The 24100-nt window shown below is 40.4% G+C and overlaps 1 protein-coding gene across 1 annotated transcript; it reads right to left on the bottom strand.

Moving 5' to 3' along the window:
- Delta (neurogenic locus protein delta) lies at positions 1-23203 on the bottom strand. Its single transcript, XM_020958340.2, has 6 exons — positions 22383-23203; positions 16428-16739; positions 12979-13045; positions 9034-9282; positions 6093-6147; positions 1-3844 (listed from the first exon to the last, which is right to left on the bottom strand). Exons 1-6 carry the CDS (start codon positions 22437-22439, stop codon positions 2095-2097), a joined length of 2490 nt encoding a protein of 829 aa, XP_020813999.2. The 5' UTR covers positions 22440-23203; the 3' UTR covers positions 1-2094.
- Between the last annotated feature and the right edge of the window lie 897 nt (positions 23204-24100).

Here is a 24100-nt window from a genome sequence, read left to right as displayed (position 1 = left end):
TTATAATTCATCCATAAATTTTTTTATTTTTTTTTTCATATTTTTGTTGTTTGCATTTTTTGTTTGTTTGTTTTTTTGTTGCTTTTTGTTTGGTTTGTTTTGTTTTTTAATTCATTTTTTTAATTACTAAAAAATTTCATAAAATTGTTTAGGCTAAGTCGTAAGTACAACACTAAATTACAATTGTATGCAAGTAACTACTATTTTTTATGGGTTTTCATTTATCGTTTTCTTCTGGTATAAATATTTGTGTGTTTTTTATGGTCTTATCAACTTTTTACAATTTTTTTCTCAAGTGTTTCTCTACTTCGTTTGTTTGTTTTTTTTTTTTAATTTTTTAGGTTTCCATTTTTAATAAAAATATAAATTACTAAAAACGACTATTTAAAAAGTAAATATTTATAAAAAATATATGTGTGTTTGAAAAACTTTATGTACAAAACTGGATGAGAGGAGAGCTGCGGGATAGCAAACGTATAAAAATATTTGTATTTGTTTATATACTGTGTAAGATTTATCAGATAAGTTGCTGCACAGTTTGTTTTTTTAGCACTTTTACAACTAGTTTTCATTTCTTTACACTAACGAGGAACCATTTGCAATTAAACACTGTAGTTTTATTGATTTAATTTTGAAGTTTTGGAATTTCGCAAACAGGTTTTGCGTTTTGCGTTTTTCGTGCTGCACATTGTCTGGTTTTGTTGTCTTCGGTTTTGAGATCAAAATTAAATTGTATAAACCTTTTTTGTTTTATTTGCCTTTTATAAAAAACATAATATTAATAATAAGACTATGTGAAGACTGTGTGAGAAAACACGAATTTTCAGTTATGTTTTGTGTATGTGTTTGTCTTTATATATTGTTTTCTATATTTTCATTAATTTATTGTTTTTAATTTTGTCTTGTCCTGTGTTCCAATTCAGTTAAATTTTTTGTTATTTTTCTTCTTACAATTTATAAATTCAATACATTTCGCTTGCAGTTAGACGCTAACTACACTTATTATTGACTTCTTTTGCGCCGCCAAAAAATTGATATATGGGTTGTAAATGGACAAAATTAAAAGGTAGAAATAAAATTAAAACAAAAAAAAGTTAAAAAGTCGAAATAAAAAAAAATACAAAATTATTGGTTGATAGGTTGAATTATAAGTACTTAAAATAGAATCACTAAATGTTTTGCTTGTCTTCGCATGTTTGTTTGTTTGTTTGGGGTCTTTAAATTAACACTAAGCTAGGGTCGAGTTAAGTTTAATTTTCCTTTTGTTTGCTACATTTACATATACATAGTTAGAAACTAAATAGTCGAGATAGTGTCAATTTATGTACTTATATATTTTTTTTTAGTTTTTTTTTGTGTCATGTCTTCATCTTTTTGTCTTATCCATTTCGTATATCGATTGTGACCTATGAGTACTATATACAAATCGCCCGATCCGGCCATCTGCCTTGCATAGAAAGACAGCACCGTTCCTGGGGGCGGCGTCATTGAGGAGATTGGTTTCTTTCCAATCGTTTTTAGCATTAGTTTATAATTACCATTAATATTTACAATTTATACCGAACTAAGTGAAAAATAGATTAATTGAAGCAGATTTTTCAGTAACATGCAAAACGTCAAAACGTGTGCAGAGTCGGCTCATCGACTCTGTCGTCCAGTGGTTCTTGGTCTTGGTCTTGGTCTTGGTCTAAATTTTAGCTAGCAATTGGTCAAGTGATTTTTAAGGATTTTAGGGGGGAAGCAACTGTTTCCGCTGGCTATTTCGATGCAATTTTTAGGGGGATTTCCTGCTGTGTATAAAAATGTATTTGTAAAATTTGTTTAAATTAAAATCTTTACAAATATGGATAGCAAATAACCTTCGAAATGGCTTTGGGGAACAACAGTCATGCTAATTACTTTCAAGGGACTTGAGGAAATTCACGAGTTATGCCTGTTACAGAGTTTCTACTATTTTCGTGACGACTAAGCCTGCTTCAATCAACAACAACATTTTGGCGTCTCTCTCCTATATTTCAAACCCAACCCAGTCTTTTCTTTGTGTGTGTGTTTTTGCTGTAAGCTCCTGGCGGACCTCCACATGTTCTTTTGGAGTTACATGTGCGGTGTGCCGCAGACCACGGATCTCTGCTGTTGCGCTGTCCCCGCTCCGCTACCCGCCGCCGAGGCGGCGGCCATCAGCTGGGAGGAGCATGCTCCCGCCACACCAGCCGCCGCCAGCGAGGGCCAACGCTGGCTGCAGTAGGATCCTTCGCCAAGGACCGAGATCCTTTTGCCCTCCGCCGCACCCGGTGCTCCCTTCACGGAGCTGCCGGCGGGTGAGCTGCGATGCATGAGCGTGGGATCCGTATTGAGTTGCTTCTGTGACTTGGCCCTCTGCAGGGGGGCCACACAAAAGTCCGAGTTGGCATTATTGTTGTCCGCCGCCGAGGCCACATATCCGCCGTACATTAGACACTCATCAGCCGCTGCTGCTGCCGCCGCTGCCGCTGCCGCCGATGCACAGATATTGTTCACCGACTTGTCCCAGGTGTTTTTGATTATATTCGGGTTGCCGCCATCGAAGGTCAGACCGCTGCTGCTGCCAGTTTTGCCGCCCAAGGACGCCGAGGCCAAGGCCACGCCCACAGCGCTGCCATTGTGATGCAGTGTGGCCACCGCATTCTGTTCGTTCTGCTTCCTGGCCTCCGCATCATCCTTCTCCTGGGCACGCTTCCTCTTCCGCTTCATGCAAAAGACGACACAGGCCGCGATAACCGCCACCAGGGGCATGGCCACGGAGAACACAGCTATTAGAACCACCTGGGCATTGGTCAAACCATCGGCTCTGGCCTGAGTGGTGGCTCCATACTGGTGGGCATCAAAGGTAACCGAGTCATACGATTCCTCGTCACACTGATTGCCGCGGAAGCCATTGGCGCAGACGCATTCAAAGGAGTTCACTCGATTCATGCAGGTACCGCCATTGTGACAGGGTCCACTGACGCACTCATCAATGTCCACAGAGCAATCCTTTCCGGTGAAGCCCGCTCGGCAGGTGCACTGGTAATCGTTGTTCAGATTCGTGCAGGTTCCTCCATTGGCACAGGGTCTGATGAGGCACAAGTCCACTTTGCTGCTGCAATGAGGTCCATGGAAACCGGCAACGCATTGGCAACGATATTGATTCACCATATCTATGCAGGTGGCTCCATTTTCACACTGGTGACCCAGACAGTCATCTATGTTCGTCTCACATTTGAATCCGGTGAATCCCGCTGGACAAATGCACTTGCCATTGGGCTGACAGCTTCCACCATTCAAACACGGATTCGGACTGCAGTTATCCAGCTGGAGTTCGCAGGTTGGTCCACTGTAGCCGATGGGACACTCGCATTGGTAGCCCTGACCTTTGCCCCCCAAACCGGGACGAACGTTGCGACAGGTGCCATGTTGGCATGGCTTATCGGAGCAGGTGAGCACTTTCTCCTCGCACATCTTTCCGCTCCAGCCACTGGGGCAATGGCACTTGTAACCCGTCTTCGAGGGTGGCTCATCCACGCAGGTTCCGCCATTCTGGCAGGGATTTACATCGGCATCGCAGGAGTAAATCTCAGTTTCACAATCGTCGCCACTGAAACCGGGTGCACATTTGCAGGTGTAGAGTCCCTCGCCGGTATTGAAGCAGGTGCCACCGTTCTTGCAGGGACGATGGTTGGTGCAGTAGTTCAGATCCTGGTTGCAATACAAGCCACCCCAACCCTCGTTGCAAATGCAGGTCCAGGGTTTGTTGCAGGTGCCATGGATGCAGTTGGGTTCCAGTACGCACTCGTTGCACAGAGCTCCCTTCCAACCCAGTTGGCAACTGTAATTAAAGAGAGAAAAAGAGAAAATAGTGGTGAGTGTGGGTGAAATTAAGAGTTCAGTGTGACCAAGCTTCTTAATGACCAACTTAATGTGACCAATCTTACTTTTAAAGCATGCCCTGCTTACTTATTACTTTCTTTTGAGTGCTGATCTTTTCTTAATATTTCTTCTTGTGTAGATACTGATCTTTTCTTTTCCTCTTTTTTTCATGCTTTTCAAAGGGTTAAAAAGAAATCTACAGATACACTTAAACCTCTTTGAGTCTGTTTATTGAAGCGCCGCGAGCGCTGGTTTACTTTTGACTTTTGAAATGGGCGCGAGCAGGACGGAAGGCCTGTCTTCCATCACCTGTTCCACGCATCTGTGCGTCCCACTCCCTCCCCCGACATACGTACATCCATACACTTGTTTGCATGCCACGCTTGATTGCAGTTAACGAAAACGAAGAAGTTGCACAAGAAATGAGCAAAAAGAGACAGAGAGACAGGGAGAGGGAAAGGAAGATGGCTTGTCATCTTGAAAAAGTCTCGTTCGCAATTGAAATAAAACGAATGTCTCTTCTGCCAGAAGTCATATCCGCACACTCGAAAAAGGCAAGAAAAGGGGGAGCTTTTTGAAGCAGTTGAGGGAAATGTTTAATTTCTCACGATCATAAATTGATTTCAAACCAATGAAGAAATAAAATAAAAAAGGAGTTGCTTCCTTTGCAATACAAAAAGCACGCTTGCACGCACATGCGTGAACATGCAGGCCAGATGCAAATGGCCAACTGTAATGCGAAAAAAGCCTTCACCCACAAAAATTTCAATAGTTAATAATTCAAAGTAAGACAGGTAACCTGTTGACTTGGTGTAAGAGAGGCAAGCAAAAAATATACAGACAGAACGACAGACAGTCACTCAGACAAGTAGTAATTGATATGCGTCAGCCAGTGTGTACACAAAGAAATGTCAAAAAGCAGCCGTCGTGTTGCCAACTTGCTTTACTACACAACACACTTGAGATTGTGTGTATTTGGTGTGGTGTATGCGCTTAGAATTATTAAAATATTCCCACAATCAAACAGCAAACTTGGCTAAGTGGCACGCATACCCGGGCGTCTCTGCGGTTTCCAGCTAACAATTCCGATTCACAAAACGAATCGATCCACTCAAAACTCTGAACAATGATGTGTTGATTTCGGTGCTCTTTTTTATTTGGCACAATTATCGGTGGACCACAAAATGTTTGATTTCCGCCTAAGCAGTGAGTGAGAGAAGGTTTATTGGCCAACGTAATGCATAAATAATGAGCAACATCCTCTGCTCCATGGAGTTTGAAAATCAATTTCGGAGCTCGCTACCGGTGGCAACACCGGCAATAATAATCTGGATATTTTCCTACTATTTTTCCCTTTATAATATTTCATTTAAATTTTTACTTAAGCTAGTGCAAATTATGTAAGAAATAAAACAATAAACCAATGCGACACGTTGTTCTCGATGCAGCACTTCTACTTTGTTGAAATTGTATGCTGAAAATATCTCAAAATATTTGCAAACGTGGTCAAAAGTGTTCCCTTACACCTTCAGGGGCAGCAAAAAAAAATGTGGGAAAAACTTTGGCTACTTGTAATTCAATTTGCCCGCCTGGCTTTTACTTCGCCTCAAAATTGTAATGCAAAACCCCGGACAAATCAAATGACATCGCGCCGAACCGAAAGAATTTCTTGCGGTCGCCGAACGAATGGCAGCAAACTTGCATTCAATCCAAAAGAGGGGAAAATAAATACAAATAAAATAAAATAAAAGAGCAAAGTGTTTTCTGCCCTTTTGCAAAAAGCTCACGGTAGCAGTCAAACATTCAGCATTACATTGAAAAGGTGTGCCCCCATCATGATCGTAGTCGTTTTACTGGGTGTTTCTTCTCGTTCTTCTTTTTTTGCTAGATGAGCCAAAGCAAAAGCAGAAAAGCTAAAGCAAAAAGCATTAAATAAAAGCAAACAAAAAGCACAAACAAATAAAACGTGCAAAGTACAAAAAAAGAGGACAAGAATCATCATTTAAATTGAAGGCAAAGGCACCCAAAGCAACAGTTAGTTGCTGTCTTAATTAAGAGACATGTTGCCAAAAGGCATTGAACTAAGACTCTTCCAAGCTATTTTCTTCTATTTATCTATAGCAGATTTCTAACTATATTATAAATTTTTTCCTATGATCCATTTCAATGATCCTAATTAATGAAATACATTCGAATAAATTACTTACACGCATTGATTGGGTTTCTCGCAGTGTCCATGCTCACAGCCCTTGGCGCATTTGGCTGCAAATAAACAAGAAAATGAGGGAAAAATTTAAATATAAATTAATTGAAATGTAAATGATACGGGTGGTGGGGCGAAAAGACTTTCCCAAACACACACAAAAATAATAATAGCCTAAATGGGCCGAAACTATGTAACTCTCCCCACCTGTTCGGGGGACACCCACTCAGCCAGGTGTGTGTGATCTGCCCACTCACAGACATTCAGATCCATCAAAGTGAGCCAATTCCGAGGCAGAAGTGACGAGAAAACTTTCTTTTTCACGCGTCTGGCAATGAAAAAAATAAGAGATGTCTCTTTGAGGAAATAAAACAACAGCCGCACGCCAAACAATAGAAAAACGCTTAAAAACGTTTTAGCACAGAGACTAAAAAAAAGAAAAACTATAAACTATAAAAATGAATCATGGCCAGTGGCTCTCAAAGTGTTCAGTGTTTTGGCAGTGTGCGAGAAGAGAGTTTTTAAGCGAGCCACAAAGAGCAGGAATAACTTGTTTCTAAGGCCAAAAAGGAAACACACAAAATGAAATAATCCCATGGCCAGGAGAAGATGAAGCAGCAGCTGAGGCGGAGGCCGTGGCCCAAAACAGAAAACAGATTCCCAAGCTCGAAAGGTTCGACGAAAACATCGATTGGAAGCCGGAGTTGGAGACGGACTTGGAACTTGGGACTTGGGACTCGGAGCTAGAGCTGGGATCTCTCCAAAGAATGTGGCAAACATGTTTCGGCCGGCGAGTGAAGCCGTTGAAAAAAAAAGAAGAATAAGTTGAAGGCAGCAGGAAGCTGGGGAGGAGTTTGCCACAAGGGCCTAGAGTTGGGGTAAAAGTCGTGAACAAAACTAAAAAAGGCAATGCCAAAAGGAGCCCAGAACGTGGAAAGGAGCTGTTGCTAGATGCTCCTCTTTAAACCAAGTTTCATTCAGAAGCAAGCGGCGGCGGCAGGAAAATTGCTAGAAAATCACAAAAACGTGTTCTCAGCCTTAGTCTTGGTAGTTCCCCTTTTAATATATATACATGTATAGAGGGAAAGAGCGTAAAATTGGCAATTGCCAATGATTTTTATTACCATCGCCCGCAGCCAGAACTGGAAATAGATTTTCGCAGTTGGCTTGAAAGTGAAAAAATAAATTCACACGCCGCAAGGCAACGATAATCGTTCCTAATCGAATGATATATATATCCTCACATTTGACTTTCACTTTTAGCCAAAGGGTTCTGTATTAAAGTATCTTGCAGATGCACCACACTCACAGCACCCACAGGCAAGTGGCCTGCCATTCATGAACTTTTAGCCCAAATAGCTCATTTCCTTGCAATTAACTTCATTCATATAAGCCAAAAAATAAAAACTAAAAAACGAGAAACATAAGGGTAAAAAGAGACCTTCTTTTGGGCCAATTTACTTGGCCACTTCCACTTGAGCAAGTCTCTCCTGTTCCTGTTCCTTTTTTTTTTGGTTTTTGTATTTTGTATATTTTATTTTCAAGCTGAAGGTTCTGTTTTGCACGTTTGGGCTTTTTATTTGCTGCTTCTGCTGCTGGAAAACAATTTTCACACATGTGTGTGTGAGTGTGTGCCTTAATTTTACCTCATTTTTGCGCATTTAAGTTGAAAATAAAATATAGCAAGCAGGAGCAGCTGCCTCTTCTGCTGCCAACTTGCTAAACCGGCAGCAGGACACAAAAATTATCTGCCCCAAAAAAACACAAAAAAAAGAGGTAGAAGAAGGAGAAGACGAAGGCCGAGAGACCAAGAATTGCCGAAGAAGCCAGCTCTTCCAGGAGACACGACATTTAAGGTGTAATCAGACGTTGCCCAACAGCCCTTAAGGAAGTCTTCTGTTCTTCGGTCATCTCTGGCCGGGATCCTCAGAAATGCTCGGCATGCAGACGATCAACCAAAACCGAACCGAAACCCATCCGATCCGAAGACCAAGAACAGGGAATCCAAGTACCGAGACCGAGACCGAGACCTTATGATCATCAAGCTGCTGCTGCTGCTGGTGTATCTGTATCTGTATCTGGTGGATTGAAGAAGAGTTGAACCCCTTACGCAGACATACAGATACCACACCTTTTTGGTCCGAAAACCCAAGCCCTTGCACTTGGCGTGGGAAGATTTTTGTATGCCTTGTTCGGTTCGTTTTGGCTGCTGCTCTGATTCACAGTTGAAAATGTTGGTAAAATATATATATATATATACATATAGTAGCTGGCAACCTGAACTACAAAGGGCTGCCCGAATTTCGGCTTTCGGCAAGTTTTTTTTCTTCTCTTTGGATACTACTCAAAGTTCGTTAGACGTTTTGTTCTTCGTCAATGACAAATGGCTTTTCCTGCATTTTCGGGTTTCGGTTTACGCATCCCAAACTTCATTGATTTTTAATTTATTTGTTTGACTTTGATTTTTGTTCCACTCGAACAGAGAGTAGTATTCAAATTTTTGTGTAGTTTCTCAATTTTTGTCAACTCATCATCATCATCATCATGGCATTCGAAAATAATTATACTTTAATTCGTTTTGGGGCAGCAGCAGCCGCTTTTTTTGGGCATTGTGTACAATCATCTCATTTGATTTGACAAGCAAGTGATTTTCAATAATAATGAGAGCTGCCAGGCTCTAAAAAAAAATGATAATAATAATAAATAAAAACTGAAGTTTTGAGCCACTTGAGCCAAGTGATCGGCCAGAAGCAACAACAAACAGAGGGCCAAGAAGTGTTTTCGGTCTAAAGAATGCGTGGCAAGATGATGGAGGCTATTGATCCGAATGGATATTTGAAGCTCAGATACAAATTTCAAGAAATCATGAAATAATTATAATGAAAACCACACAATTTCCCCAATAATATCTATAATATATAGTATCTAGGATATGTTCTACTTACGTATATGACAATAGTCTCCCTGCCATCCAGTTAAGCAAATAATATCACCCGTCTCCGAGCAGGTGGAGTGCCCGAAGGAATCATCACGTGGCCTGCAGAACTGGGAGCATCCTGATCCATAGTAATTGGCATCACAGGTGACACGGAAATCGTACTCCAGTGAGGTGTACTGTGACTCTGACTTGTTGGTCTTCCACTCGGAGGACACCTCCAGTACCTGCTGCACCAACAGCCGCTGGATAAGTTGATCTGTAACGAAGAGGAAAAGATAAAGATACAGATTAAGTGTGTGAGAACAAGTTGCGGGCAAACGATAAACTAATGAAGATTAATTGGGTTAAAGATGATCCGATGAGATGGCGCTCAAGGCAAGAGACCTATGTTTGGAATGCAGCAAATGGAAAATGGAAAATGGAAAACCCAAAAAAACCGAATCTGAAACTAAAGTCGAACGATGGAACTTGAATACCCCCGAAATGCAATTGCCTGTCACAGAGTCAAGTGCTCAAGCTGAGGTATGCGGCTCGGCTAGGGTACGGAGGAGTACCACTTGGTATTTGGCGATGAGAGAGGCAAGACTGGCAGACAGACACACACGGGGCATGGCACAGGCAAAGCCAACAAAAAATAAAAAATTAAATAAAATACTTGCAGCAACAAAAAGTAAAAAACAAAAAAAAAAAGAAGGCAGCAGTCAGACCGCCAGCCAAGCTCGTCGAAGCATTTTTCAGCTGTTCGACGACCGGTCTCGACTTTGGGAGATGGCTGGCTGGCTCCGCTGGCAACTCGTTTGTGTGCAGATACAACTACAGATGCAGATGCAGATACAGGTACACCCAAAGATACAGATACAGACACAAGCAGCGATGCAAAACAACAGATACATGTGCAGCCACATTATGCCATGGTCTATAAAGTAAATTGCAGGTGCATGACTATTCGAAATGCAAACCTAAAGCTAAAGCCAAAGCTAAATGCAAAGGCAAAGATAAAGTCTATATACTCAATGTCAAATGACAAATCAAACTAAACTAAGACACAGAATAAATCATAGAAATTCCATCTCTTCAAAACAGTGAAAGTAAAATCCAGTTAACTCTAAAAATTGAGCAATATATTGCCCAAATTTATACAATCACAGCCACAGACATACACACACATTTGGAGCAGGCTTATTGACAGGCCAACCAGTTGGCCAATAAAAATATTAAATGCAACTCCAAATACTCACTAATTAATTACCAAAAATATGCACAGACAACAAGAATTCTTGGCCAGTTAGCTAGCTGTTAGCTGTTTGCCGTTGGCAATTGCATTTTTTGTTATTTTTGGGCAAAACTCGTGTGCTTCACCTGCTCCACCAGCCAACGGGACCGGCTAACAACATGGAAAAGCATTCAATGCAAAAATCGCACCAACCGACAACATTCCCAAAAAATATATACAAAAAATAAACAACAAAAATGGAATTGTACTTTGTGGTTTTATTTACATTTGCAACAGACACACACTAGCAGTACTACCAATACTCCTCTGGCTTTAAGCCCATAGGATTTGTGGCATGACAGGTTATTAGACAAGCCGGCACAAGAGACGCACAATTTTCTGGCCAGTTTGGCAAGTTTTTGTGAAAAAAAAAGAAAAACGTGCAATAAAATATATATATCACAAAAATTTTACTAAAAATATTTGTATAATTATCTATGGAAAAGCTGCTGCGTGTGACAACTTTCGCAATGCCTGAGAAAAAGTGAGTAATGCGATGGCGGAAATATGGCCAAGATTTTCCAGTTTCCCTCGGGAGTTAATTAAATAATAATAATATTTGTTAGAGAATTACTATCCACATATCATATTTTAAATAAAACTAAAATCCATCCTAACAAATGAGTGAAATGAGCAACAATAAAACCTTGACTTGACTTTGTATACAAGAGACCTTTTTCCATCTCCTGGAGGACTCCCCTACATTTTATTTCCAGCATCCGCCTCCCCAAAAATGTATCGCTGACTTGGACTTGAGGAATTTTTTCAAAAAATACCATTTTATCAAGACACACGACGACAACAAAAACGAACAAAAATCGAAAACCGACAACGACAAGTTTTGTGGCAGACAGAAGGCTGGCAAAAATACAAAAATACAAAAAAAAGAAGATCGAAGGAAGCCAAGTTGGGCTCTTCTTGTTGCCGGGTCCATCGCTTCTTCTTGATCCAATGAGTTAAAATTAAAAGATAAGCATTTTAACAACATCGAACCAGGAGGAGAGAGAGAGCCGGCAACGTGCAACGTGCAACTAACAACTTTGGCATTGGCAGAGATTAATTGGTGGGCAGGGATGGAGGTGAGGAGCCGCAGCCGGAGACTGTGGTCCATGAGTTGGAAGATTTGCTGAAAACGCATCAAGCCAAGAGGAGAATCCGAGAATCACCTTGCAAAATACCTTGTGCACGGTAAAGAATATTTGCGATTATTAAATGGGAAAACAAACTTGAATTTTGCATAGAATTTAAAGTATCTAAAGGCGCAATATCCTAAGAAACCCATATTTCCTATAAATAAATAAATATCATATTTAAAACCTATTCCAGATTTGATTTTCCTGGAACCTTCCCAAATTTCCCTCTGTGCACTTTTGCCTTCGACACGAGAACATTTAGATTTCTTCTGCCCAGCAGGTCCGGTTGCCTCTTGGCTCTTGGCTCTGGGCGAAAAACCTGGCTAAAAAGGTCGCTTGGCGTTTAGCTCCCTGCCCCCCTGCTCCTTCCCTCCTTTATGTAATTTATGTTAAATGAATATAACAAAAAAAAGAGCTAAACTTGTTGCTGCGGCATAAACTTGCTATGCAAGTCCAAGTATGCGGGAGATCGAGGAGCAAAGAAAACTGAAAAAAAAATAAATATAAACTTTTAAATAATGAAATTAATCCTTGACAGGCGGCGGCGGCGGCTTCGAGACTAGGAAATCTCGGTGTGCACACAGAAATTGAAATTGCAATTGCTGGCCAAGGAGTTACTTGTACCGGTCTCTGTTAACGATAAAGATCTATTAGCCTGGGACCGCCTTGGAAATTAGCCTGCAGCCCAGCGGGTAGCCGCCAGTGGAGGGGAAAATCTGTTACGGAATGGAGCTCCGCGAGTAGAACAATTAAAATTCCTTCAAGGAATAGGGCAACTAAATATAGAAAATCAGAAAAAGGGACGACAACAGAAAAGAAATGATTATAACAAAGGGGAAAGAACAAGCTAGAGATTCCTATGAAAAATCCATAAATCTTGAGCCAAAAGAAAGTGCAGGTAGTTAAGCCCCAAGCAGGTAGCTGCTCCTCCTTCTCCTCAGCTCTTTCATCAAATTTTTGTGTGGGAAAATTCGGCCACAGAAAAAGAGTATACATATATGCCGGAGTTGAGGAATTCTCTTTCTGTTTCAAGGACTAGATCCTTGTGTGGTCCTTATCTGTGCAAGACAATCAGTTACTACACACAGAGATCCATGTAGCATTGTTCCAAGATGGATTACACACAAACACACACGATCTCTTTCCCGATCTGCGATCGAAGACTTGGACTTAGTTCGTGAGCCCCGCCAAGAGCTTAATTGCATTTTAACCAAATGAGGGATGGGCCAATCCTCAACTTCAAGCACACTTCCGTTCCAGCGGACAGACAACAAAAGGCGACAAACTCTGGCCCGGGTTTATCCATCCCCCAAAGAGAGTGTGTATCTGTGTGTGTTGTTTGTTATTTAAAACCACTCAATACCCCGGAAATCTTACACTGAGCGAGAAGAGCTAGAACCCAACAGAGTATCAAGTTGCGATCCTCGGTTACTTGGATCGCAGGAAGCAGGATGAGTTCATAACCAACCAAAACATTTTTGGAGCATGCAAGGAAGTAATTTTACAGGCTAAAAAGTATAGTAATTTAATAATATATATAACTTACTGTTGGAACGGGCATTGCCACTGTTGTTCGTATCATGCCAGGCCTCGACGATCAGCGAGAAGGTGCCCTGCAAAGGTAAAAGAAAGAAGGAAAATTAAAGAAAGTTCAACATCTAAACGGGAAGTGACAAGCAGTTGAACCTATCAAAAACCCCCATCGACTATAACCAATTTTAAGGCTAATGGAAAGCACTCATTATAAGGGGATTATGACAGTACGCCCACATGATCCGCAACTCCAACAAATATCTCTCGAATCTAATGCAACGCGAATGCATTTCAAATGCAAATCGCCAACTTCGAATGCAACCGGCAGGCAGCGCCCTCAATTCACACTTGATTTCGAATGCAGGCGCTGCTGGAAAAACCGGCAGAGATGACACAAAATCCGAATACTAAAAACCAGCCCATGGAAACTTTTGCAGAGGTGTCTCTGCCACAGCAAGTTTTCAACTTATATACATATACACATATATATATCTAATGCATTTTGATTCGCGTTGCATTGCATGTAAATGACTAATTTTTTCGACCAACTTTCGATTGTGCGTGGGACGTATGACTCTGTGGCAGTTGGAGATGTAGAATTAATTTGGTTGATAAGCCACAGTGTTGTTTGCTTTGCCGATTGATTGCATAACGATTGCTTTACTGTGCTGCGGATCTCTTCTATGTAGTTTGTCGTATTTGCAAATAAACGTAAAATTTATATGGGCACGACAGGAAGCAAATCAGACATAGATGATCACACAATGGGAAATGAGCAGGAAAGGTAATAACAAATGAAATGAAGCGCTGCCGATGGTTTATTGGTTTTATTGTGCAAAACAAAAAAGAAATAAACTTTTCAATGGTGGCTACGTGATTTTTCAAAATGTGGGAAATTCTGTGCAAGGTTTAAAGGGGAAATGTGTTTAATCAGTTAATTTAAAGCAAAGTACGTTAAAATTAGTAGGAAATTAAGGCTTTAAGCCGCTTCAAGGCTTTGAATATTTGTAAAACTCAAATCTTAATGCTTGCTTTGCTTGCCAAAAAGGGAATTCACCTGAAACTCCTTCCTGTAGCTGATAATTCAAGTACATATATACTTTTTTTGTATATATATATTGCAAGTACTTGTGCATTGGCGTATGCCAGATCCAAAAATAAATGAGGCAACATGCATCAGAGGCCGCTTAGTGAATATCGCGTGCGTCGGTGCTGTATATCAACGTCAATATCCAGCATATAGCATAGGGATCTGAGTATAGGGTGGAGTGCATATATATATGCCCGGGAGTAGGAGTGGTAGCCATGGACAGACACGTAGCAACAGCCACGGGGGGAGAACACACACCACCCGAAGAAGACTGAAGACACAACACAGAAGACACTGAAGACACAAGACACAAGACACAAGACAAGACTCTGTCTGACGGGGGGACCAAAAGTTGCAAAGTTCAATACGAACAAGAGGAGCGTGAATGCTGATGCTCGACTATTTTTAGTCACTATCAGGAGGGGGGGAAATGGGAGGAGGAGGAGGGAGTGGCAGACGACAAGGGCGGGTGAAGAAAATGGGGAGTGGCAGGGATAGGGACTGAGGCAACCCCCGTGCCACATCTTTTGGCGTGTCGTCAGGCATGCGTGGCTCCTCTCTCTTCGTTGTTTTAATTAAGTGCAACACTAAATTAGTTGATGAGGCGGCAGCCGACACAGTCATACTATAATTAAAATTTATAGTTTGACCTAGAAATAATTTGAAGTTGAAAGTGCGCAAAAACACACAGAAATAAAGTCTTAGAATGTGTTTAGAAGCCTAAAATAAACTAATAACTAATTTTAGCTTTTCAAGGAAAGAATGTAATATGTTCCTATAGTATATTGATCAAACTAATCAAGTATTTCTTAATACAAGATCACAAAGATGATCTTAGCTCAAGCTATATTCTTTGTATATTTCCCTTTTATCCAACCCCAATTTCCCCTTTTGGCTCGTGCTTTTTAACGCTCTTTGGCTTTATTTTAATTGTACCAACCCACAGTTTGCTAATTGCTTATTTATGTATGTAATGGTAATGCTCGCCCGCAGCTTAAACCGCTAAAAATGTATGCAGCTTACACATTTCACGTGCCACAACACATCTCAAGGTACCTGGGTCTCTTCACTTCCCATTTCTCCTTCCTCCCCCCATGACTCTGCACACCTGAACATACACCAATGTGTGTGTGTGTGTGTGTAATGATAGTGACGCTGCACATGCGCAGCACTGAACAATTAGGTAATAAAGTGTCTACGCAGAGAGAGAAATAGCAAAATAATACTGAAAAAAAAGAGGGGGATTTTGAGCTAGAGGTAAAAACCACCCCTTAAACTATCGGCGTGCACTGACACAAAAAAACGTTACAAACTCCAGTTAATGTTGGCATGGAATATTTTTGAAGCTTGAGTAATTTCTTGGTTTCTAGGGTGGACCCATCCTCAGTGCCCCAGAGACTCTTGCAGTAATAATAATTAAGAAATGCATGGCATGCCGGGGCCGTGCCACAACCGCAATCTATATATATATATAGTATATAGTATATAGTTTTCTTGGTCAGTCGAGCTGAACAGAATAAAGACGAGCGTCTCTCTCTATGGTGGTATTTCAAAATTTTTAGCAATTTATTAAGCACACGTGCGCTTTTAAAAACCTGGTAATAAAAAAGGGAACTTCTTTGACTTTAATTAAAAAATTATTTCCAAATAAAATTCAAATTAAAATACTCGATTTTCAGTAACTTCTTATGGTAATTTTACTGTTAGAAAAGTCAAGAATAGGGAAAGTTTAGGGCAAAAAGTAACGGCAATTCCAATAGCTCTGGGGTTGGTTTATATGCCATATAACCTTGTGAGAGAGCGATCTGAAAATTTGTCAAGGAATGGTTTGATATGCCTCGGATCTTATAGGATCCCCTTGGTAATGGTGGTGGTGATGGCTGTGAATGGTGGTGACGTTCCCGGTGATGGTGGTGCGGCGGCTTGCTGCGGTTCGCGCACGCGTTTTTCAGCGCATTTTTAATAGCCGACAGATGTTCGGTGCGCCAACAACCCTCGACAAGGACGCCCAGCGGAAATAAATGCGGCACAGGGGAGTACGTTATTCTTCTCCAAACTGGAGGAGGAGAGAAAGAGAGCGATCGGGAACGGAGGGACGGTCAGTGGCTATAAAAAGCCCAAACAAATTAGCTAAAGATGACGCACGAATAAGTTTTCTGGCGAAAAATCAGGCGACGGTAAATGTACATATATGCATATAAGGAAATTTTTATTGACTACCAGGGTAAAATCTAAATATAGAGTGTTCTCTTGAGTATAATTTTTCACCTAGTAATTTATCAATTTAGTCTTTAATTAAGTTATAACCCATAATTAAAGTCCAAAGCTTTCACCTTTATATTGTTTTTATTTCTAATTTCTATGCTACTTACCGGCCATGAGAACTGAAAGGGGAATTGGATGGGATTCGTGAAGCCCTTGTTTTGAAATCGCTGCGCATCGGTCAGGTTGACCGAGTTCTCGCCCAGAATGGGCGTAACCACATCCCCGTAGGTGCACTGGGAGGTGGTGTCAATGGTGGCCTGGTAGTGCTTCAGGCAGACGCGAAACCGCGTCTTGCAGCTGCCCAGACATTTGCCCGTCGCCGCGTCCGCATCTCCGCTGCAGCAGCGACCCTCATGGTCGCGCCCATGCTCATTGCTGAAGTACTTCAGACGCAACTCGAAGCTGCCGGAACTGTGAACCTGCAAGAACGAGGAGGGAATATATTTTATTAGTCAAATCAAATTAAAAAGCAATTCATTAAAGGGGGGGCAACACACAGGCACATACAGAACCCAAAAGAAACAAGGGGCTAAAATCGAGAAAACAAAGAATGTGCAACAGCAGCAGCAGCAGCTCCCTGGCAAGACGATAAATCTTTCAACGTGGTATTTGAAGCAAAAACTGAAATTGCAGAGGAATTTTTAAGCACAGAAAGAGAGAGAGAGAGGGAGAGAGAGAGACCCATGCAAAGGACAAAAACAGGCTTATGAAATATTAAGCGAGAACCGAATCGAAAAAAATCGAAACCGAAAAAGCCCGCCGCCACATGACAAATGCTCAGCAAGCGGTCGTTTTCTTCGCTTCGTTTCGGTCCGATTCGGTTTCTGCAATAAATTCCACTTGGTTCGCCTTGCCGCCTTTAACTCGACTTGGCTTTCTGCTCGACTTTCGTTTTGAAGCGCCGACAATATTTGCATATTTGGATTTGCAAATTTGTTTGATAGCCCGCGTCCCATAAATTTCTCAATTAATTTGCGAGAAGAGATTTTTATTTTTATGTGGTGTTGAGCGAGGTGTAAAAGGAAATTAGCTAAATGGGTCAAATGGAAAGTTTGACAGATTTTAGTTAATAATTCAAATGCTTTCTGGTAAGGAAGTTGGTTTTTATTCAGTGTAAGAATTTCCTAAAAGCTAAGATTTTACCTCAAAACAATAAATGAAACAGAGGAAGTCAATTAAATTCGTTGGTAACATATCTAAAATCTATAAAACTAGAGTTTTTTAAGCTCTTCTTTGAAGGGAGATTCACTTTACACCTGATTTTGGAGGTGCCACTTAAAATTTAATTATGACTTCATCATCTCGGCCCATAAATGGGTCTAGACAACCAGCCAATGCCCAAAAATAGGCGCACTGCAGAGTTATTGCTCCGTTTTTCTATAACTGTTCGGCAATTAACATTTCAGCCACAACAAGTGAAGCTTGTTAAAACGACAATTTAATTGTTAACAAGACATGAGCACAGCAGTCAGTCGTAGGTATATCTGTCTGTCTGTGTGTTACCTCTCCGTAGAGTGCTCCACATGTGGCTAAATAGGAATGGGAAGTTTTGTCGGTTTTCCTCTTCGCTTTCGTATGAACATGGGTGTTTAATTGCTCAATTAAGCAGAAGTGCGGTCCACACAGATGCTGTGTCTGCGGATCACAGGTGTAATCCTCCCAGGAAAATAGAAAATGGAGCTGGCGCTAACATTGCTTAAAGGCTTAACCAATTGTGATGGTTGGGTGTGGAATTTAGAGCAAATGTTTGACCTTAAAAGGTTTATTAAATTAAATAGACTCTTTATTTGTTCTATTCATAATTAATATTTATCTTTGTTTAGCAATTTTTAATCATTTAAGATGTTATTTTCCACCAATTCTTAATACAATTAATATAAATCGAGCAAAAATCAAAGAAAGGCAAAACGCCAAAACGAAAGACTTAGGCAACGAACGCAGCAGGCAAGCAGGCGAGCGCAGCAACAACAACAAATGTGTATTAATAAGCAGCCAACAAAAACAAAGCGGACGCAAAAGAGCAGCACACAAGAAAAACAACAAAGAGCAGAAGAAAAAAACGTACAACAAAAAGAAGCAACAGCAACAGCAGCAACAGGCAGTGACTCTGGCAGCGACGCCGACCGAGGCAGCAAAGAAAAACGATGAAAAAATGTACAAGTAAAACCGAATTGTTTCCCACGGCATACGATTTTGCCGGTCAACACGATGGCGGCGAAGAGCTAGAGAGACAGAGAGAGGGTGAGAGGCAGCGATTGGAGAGCCCAGAGAGCGGTGGCAGCAAAGGTGTAAGCGAAGCAACGCCAGGTGAAGAAGAGCAGTAAATGCAGCCATATTGAAAGATCGCCAAGAGAGGAAGCGAGAGAGCGAGCCAGAGCCCCCAAAGCTATAACAGTTTAACACACACACACACAACACACACAGGGAGAGCGGTAGAGCGCGACTTTTGTTGTTGTTGTCAGCTGAGCGCAAAAAGAGCAAAACGTGACTTAAAAGTGAATTGGAGTCGCGTGTTTCTCAGTGTTGTGTATGTGTGTGTGTAAGCTTACAAAAACTGCAGCTGGCAGCTGCTCCAAAGAGCGAGACAGAGAGAGAGAGAGCAGAGAGCGGCTAAAGCTGAGCTAAAACTGGTTTTCAACGGCGCTTTGAAGAAGAGCATAAATATGCGCAAAAAAAAGAACAAAAAGGGAGGCAAAAAAAGAATTAATAGACGATGCTTGCGATGCGTCTGAATTAATAAAAAGAAACCCGAAAGAGAAAGAACAACAAAAGAAATGTTAGAAAAACCATTGAGCGGAAGGAAGATGAAGATGGGGATATGGTGGATGGGGGAAAGTCAAAACTACATATTATGATTTTGATACGCCGCAAGAAACTGAGACAAACAAAAAGCCCAAAAACACACACACAAAGGAAGGTGCAGTCAAAATATGTACACAAGAAACAACAATCAATTTGCATAACACTAATACACACGTTGGGAATGGTGGGAAGCAAAAACAAAACAAAACAAAATGTGCAATCGTTAAAACCACAATAGTTTTGTCCAGCATTTGACACCAATTTTTGGTTACAGTTTATCACACTTTTCTACAAAAATACCACAAAAGTAATATTAATATTTGTTTAAGGATCACTTAAAAAAAGAAAGGCAATATTTTTACTTTTAGGCAATACAAATCAGAAATATTATTTTAAATTTAATTTAACGATGAAATATAATTTATTTCCTTTTTATCTAAAAGTTTAAGCTAAAATCTTTGGTTTATAGTATTTTTAGGTACATTCTAACTTGCACAATCTGCCACATTACTTTGGCACTTTGTACACTTGTTAAGGTTATTTTCCGCTTTTTGTTTTATTTGTTTTTGCCTTCAACTATGAACTCTCTAGGCCCCAAACTTGAAACCCCAGCTGTATGCTTGAAGACCCTTTTTTTGTACAGCTACGAGGGTTCCCCCAGGTGGAAACTTGAAAGCTGGAAAAGGCCAAGCAGCTCTCAGGTGGGAGACAGACACTTGCTAAAGTGTTAGAAAATAGTGCGTTGCATTGTTTACCTTTTGCTTGAGCCGTTCTTTGTCTTTGTGTCTCCGTTTCTTTCTGTCATTCGCTTTTTTTTACTGAACACACTGGGTACTACTCCTATTTTTACTGCGATCACTCAGGCTTGAAGCGACTAGTTAAGTTAGTTAGTTCTTCGTTTCTCTTTCTCCCTCTCTCCCTCTTATTTCTTGCCATTTCCACGTCAACTTACCTTGTTGACTGACAGACATTTAAACAACAACAAAAATAATGAAAAAGAAAAATAAGAAAACACAAGGGGACATAAAAATTTATGAAAGCACGCATTTTTATTATAATTTTCCACCGACTTTTCCCGGACTTTCGTACACAGGTGTTTGCTGTTTAGATGCCCTTTTTCTTCCACCTGGATGTTGTTTATTAATCATTTAAATTCATCATCATAATCAACCGTTAGCACAACGGGCCTGGGAAACAGTTAGAAGAAGCGCAAGTGAATCACCCATTTTCTCGCAGTGTGTGGGAGTTCGCCTCTAAATTGCAATTAATTACGTTATACGGAGCAGAAGAAAGGGGAACCGAAGAAATAGAGCTCGCTCCCCCAAGTGTCTTCATTCATTCATTCATTCATCTGCCTTCATTCCTTCACCGCTCAATGTTAATATGAAAATTGCATAAATGCAAAACCAAAAGACATGGGGGACGGGGGGGAGGACTGGGAGGGACTACGGTTATTTGATGGTTAAATTGAAATTGTGAGAATATCACATTATAGGATGGGTATGAAATTGAATTAAATTGCATTGCTAATGGCTGGCTAATTGCCCGAGATATTATTCTAAATGGCAAATTAAACTATTCTACATTCCACCTTTTGACTCGGAGTGAGTCAGAGTTTAGGGATCCATTAGGCAGATGTTCCCATACATACTACTTATGTATTTACGATCCAACTTATTCAAGACCCCAGGAGGTTGGCGTGGAGACACTTTTTTTTGGAACGTTGCTCAAATTAGCGACTAAATAAAGGCCCGGAAAAAAGAAGCTGGTACAAAGTAAAGCACGCAACATGCCAAAGTTGAGGAAAAAACATGAGATGTATGGAGAGTTTGGGAATGGAGCACATGCAATGTGCACCGGAAATAAATGGGGTTTCAGTGATATTTCTTGATTAGCTAAATTTCTTTTTTAATTTTCAAAGTAATTATTGCTAAGCTGAGAAGGAAAATTGTTGTATTTAGAAAATGGAGTTGATAAGTGAAGTTGAAGACATATTTTTAAGCACAGCACAAATCAAATTTTAATACAAATTCTTGCCTTCAAATTTAGGATTACATTTACTAAGAATAACTGTCTTAGAAAACGTTTAATATAATTTATAAAAATCGTTTAAAATCTTCCTTACTGTTCCCTATCATTTATTTAAAAATTTCCCGTAGACTCGACTCCCTTTTCTTGCCGTGTTGCCAGGGGATGCTGGCGTTAAAGATCAATGAAAGCATGGCAGAGAACGAGGCGAAAGGAGGAAAGAAGGAACGGAGCAAGTGAAGCTGCGCATGTGTCGCCGTTGACCTACGCAGAGCGTAAAGTAAACCGAAAAAAATCGCATGTAAAAAGCGCATGCAAAGCGGAGAAGGGAAGAAGAGATGACAGCGACAACGGCAGATGTTGCCCAGCATCATCATCATCATCGTCGTCATTGTCATCATCATCCTCATCAGCTTGTAGTGTTCGCCAAGCTTAATATTGAAATCGAGCAGTTTTTGTTTAATTTTTTGCTGCTGTGCAAGCGGCATGCGCCGTTGGTGGTAAATTTTAATGTTAATGTTGAAGAAGACTTCGACTTATTTTACACAGCAAAATATAAAGGAGAGGAAACCTCAAGTAAACTTCAAGATAATGAAAAAGACTATTCAGAGTTTTTAACTAAGAATTATTACAAATTTAAAACATCGAATTTTAGCCTGAAATTCTTTTTAACAAAACGATCTCCTGACTTACAAATATTTTCCTTCTGTGTAATTGTATTCAACAGTTTTTTTTATATATTTTATTTTTGGGAATAGACCTGTTTGGCCATTGGCCTTGCTCATTTCACAAACTAGTTTTCTATCTAGAAATATGTTACCCTAAAAGGGTGATCAAAATAACCACCCCTAATATCGAACCCGCTTAATTTTAGAACTTGCTCAGCTGTTTCATTTTGAAACTTCTCAAATTACAAGCGATAGAGGGGCACAGTTTTAGGATACATAAAAATACAATTATTTTTTCTAACGATTCTCCCAACAACGAAAAATTTCCTTTAAGAATTTACTAACAAATAAACATAATTTAAGGGAATAATCCAAGTTTTGTTTTTTAAATTCAAGAGCCCTGGCAACTCTAACACCTTCGCTCTCTTTCTTGCACGCGATGTCCCCGCACGGCAGCTGCAGAAAACGGTGCACGCATGTGTATAGCGGAATAGGGAAAAGTGCCAAAAACATAAACTGCAAAAGGGAACGACGAGGAGAGACTTGTTGGGGGCAAAAACTCACCTGTACGATGACTGTGCAGCAAATGAATGCCGTTAATAAACATTTAATCCAATGCATGTTTATTGTTTATGGTTTTTGTTTTTTTTGGGATGAATTGAGTGTCGCTTTTTAGTGTAATAATCCACGGGTGTGTGTCGTGTGTGGTGTGTGAGTGTGTGATGTGTGGTGCGTGTGTGTTGTGTGGTATGTGTGTGTATGTGCAGCAACTACTCAAATTGTTTACTGTATTTTTATTTTTTGTTGTATTTTTCGGTAATCTGCTGCCTGCGATTATTCGCCTTTAGCATTTTTGTTGTTGCTGCCAAGCTACACGTGCACGAGCCACATTGTTGTTGTTGTTGTTGCTGCTGTATGTTGTGTTTATTTATAATTTTCGCGAAAACTTATTTTTTAGCGGCCTGCTTCGCCTCGCCTCCTCCTCTTCGCGGAACGCAGAAAAGGGAGAAGGAAAACTAACGGCGCTGCTGGCGATTTTTGTTGTTATTCTTTTATTTTTTGGCGCAAACAACAGAGAACAGAACACAGAAATATGCACTTTTTATGTTTGGCGTTTTTAAACTAAAAAGATCACTTGCGGCTCTTTTTGGCGTCGGTTCTTTTGCACCGCTTTTGGAATATAAAATTCGGAACTGCCGACATTCGCGGAAAACTAAAATTTCACTGGCAGTTCGCGGCACACACAAATATTCTCGATTTATTTTTCAGTTATTTTAAGTTGCGCGACCGTTGGTAGTTAGTATGTGCTTTCGTACGGCCAGCTTGAGCTTGGGGAATCGCTACCGAGGCACAACCGCTTTCGATGAGTGAAATTTTTAAACTGTGAATGAACTGTGAATTTCGAACTGAAACAGGCTGGCACGTTTTTAGAAAAACGAGTTTTTGATAACAATTCGCTCTCGACGGCTAACATAGGGCTGTTAGCCCGTTTACACGTTTACAGATACATGGGGTAGAATTCTCTCCTCTGGGGTAGAATTCTTGTATATTTCGTCAAATCCCAGGTAGAAACTGCTCTCTTGGACAGAGGAGAGCGCAAGTTAACAGAGGTCCCTCTCGTTGGCTGTCGACGGGAGCGTAAGTTAACAGCGAATTTCTCTCGCTTTCACGAAGTGTGCTCTCGGGTTTGTCTTCGGCAAAATTCACGAAGTACTTGGTCTCTCTCTGTTGTGTAGCTTCTCTCGCTTTATTCCTTCACGTTGCATCCCACTCTGGCTCACCGACTGTGAATCGGGTGAATATGTTGCTGCAGCATTGTTGCCGGTTAATGTTGCGCTACTAGTTTCTTCAACATTTTATTGTATGTTAGTTTTCCTATATTAAGGTTTCATTAATAAAATAATGCAAAATTGGAACTAGCATGTGATGGAATTTCAAAATAAAATATTCATAGTTATTTTCTTTTCTTATTTCCCGCTCTTTTGGATAACGGAAAAAAGGATAAAAATTCCTTTTGTTCGGGAAATGGGGTTGATTGCCTAAAAAAAGGCATAGATAAGCCACAGGAACCTCGCTTAACGGGATTTTTGGCCACGCATTTTGATTTCTATTTTGCATATGAAAGGTTATATATCATTTATTATAATTTTTTTGTGCCGGAATGTGTTTTCTGCGATTTTCATTATTTATGTTGTGAAGCGTTAGGAAACTCGTTTGAATTTGCTGAAAAATAATATAATGATAGTTAATTTTATTTGATTTAAAATTAAGCTAAAAAAGGA

The sequence above is a fragment of the Drosophila serrata genome, unplaced genomic scaffold, assembly GCF_035046125.1.
Source record: "Drosophila serrata isolate PLE 108 unplaced genomic scaffold, ASM3504612v1 contig_241, whole genome shotgun sequence".
Classification (NCBI taxonomy): Eukaryota; Metazoa; Arthropoda; class Insecta; order Diptera; family Drosophilidae; genus Drosophila; species Drosophila serrata.
The sequence above is the reverse complement of the archived record's forward strand: the minus strand, read 5'-3'. Positions and strand labels throughout refer to the sequence as shown.

Excerpts from the sequence above, each read along its gene's own strand:
- Delta (XM_020958340.2), bottom strand. The coding sequence starts at position 22,439 with ATGCATTGGATTAAATGTTTATTAACGGCATTCATTTGCTGCACAGTC. Across the intron at positions 13,046-16,427 it reads CCTTTCAGTTCTCATGGCCG|GGCACCTTCTCGCTGATCGT; the intron begins GTAAGTAGCATA and ends TTACCTTTGCAG. Across the intron at positions 3,845-6,092 it reads GAGAAACCCAATCAATGCGT|TTGCCAACTGGGTTGGAAGG; the intron begins GTAAGTAATTTA and ends CTTTAATTACAG.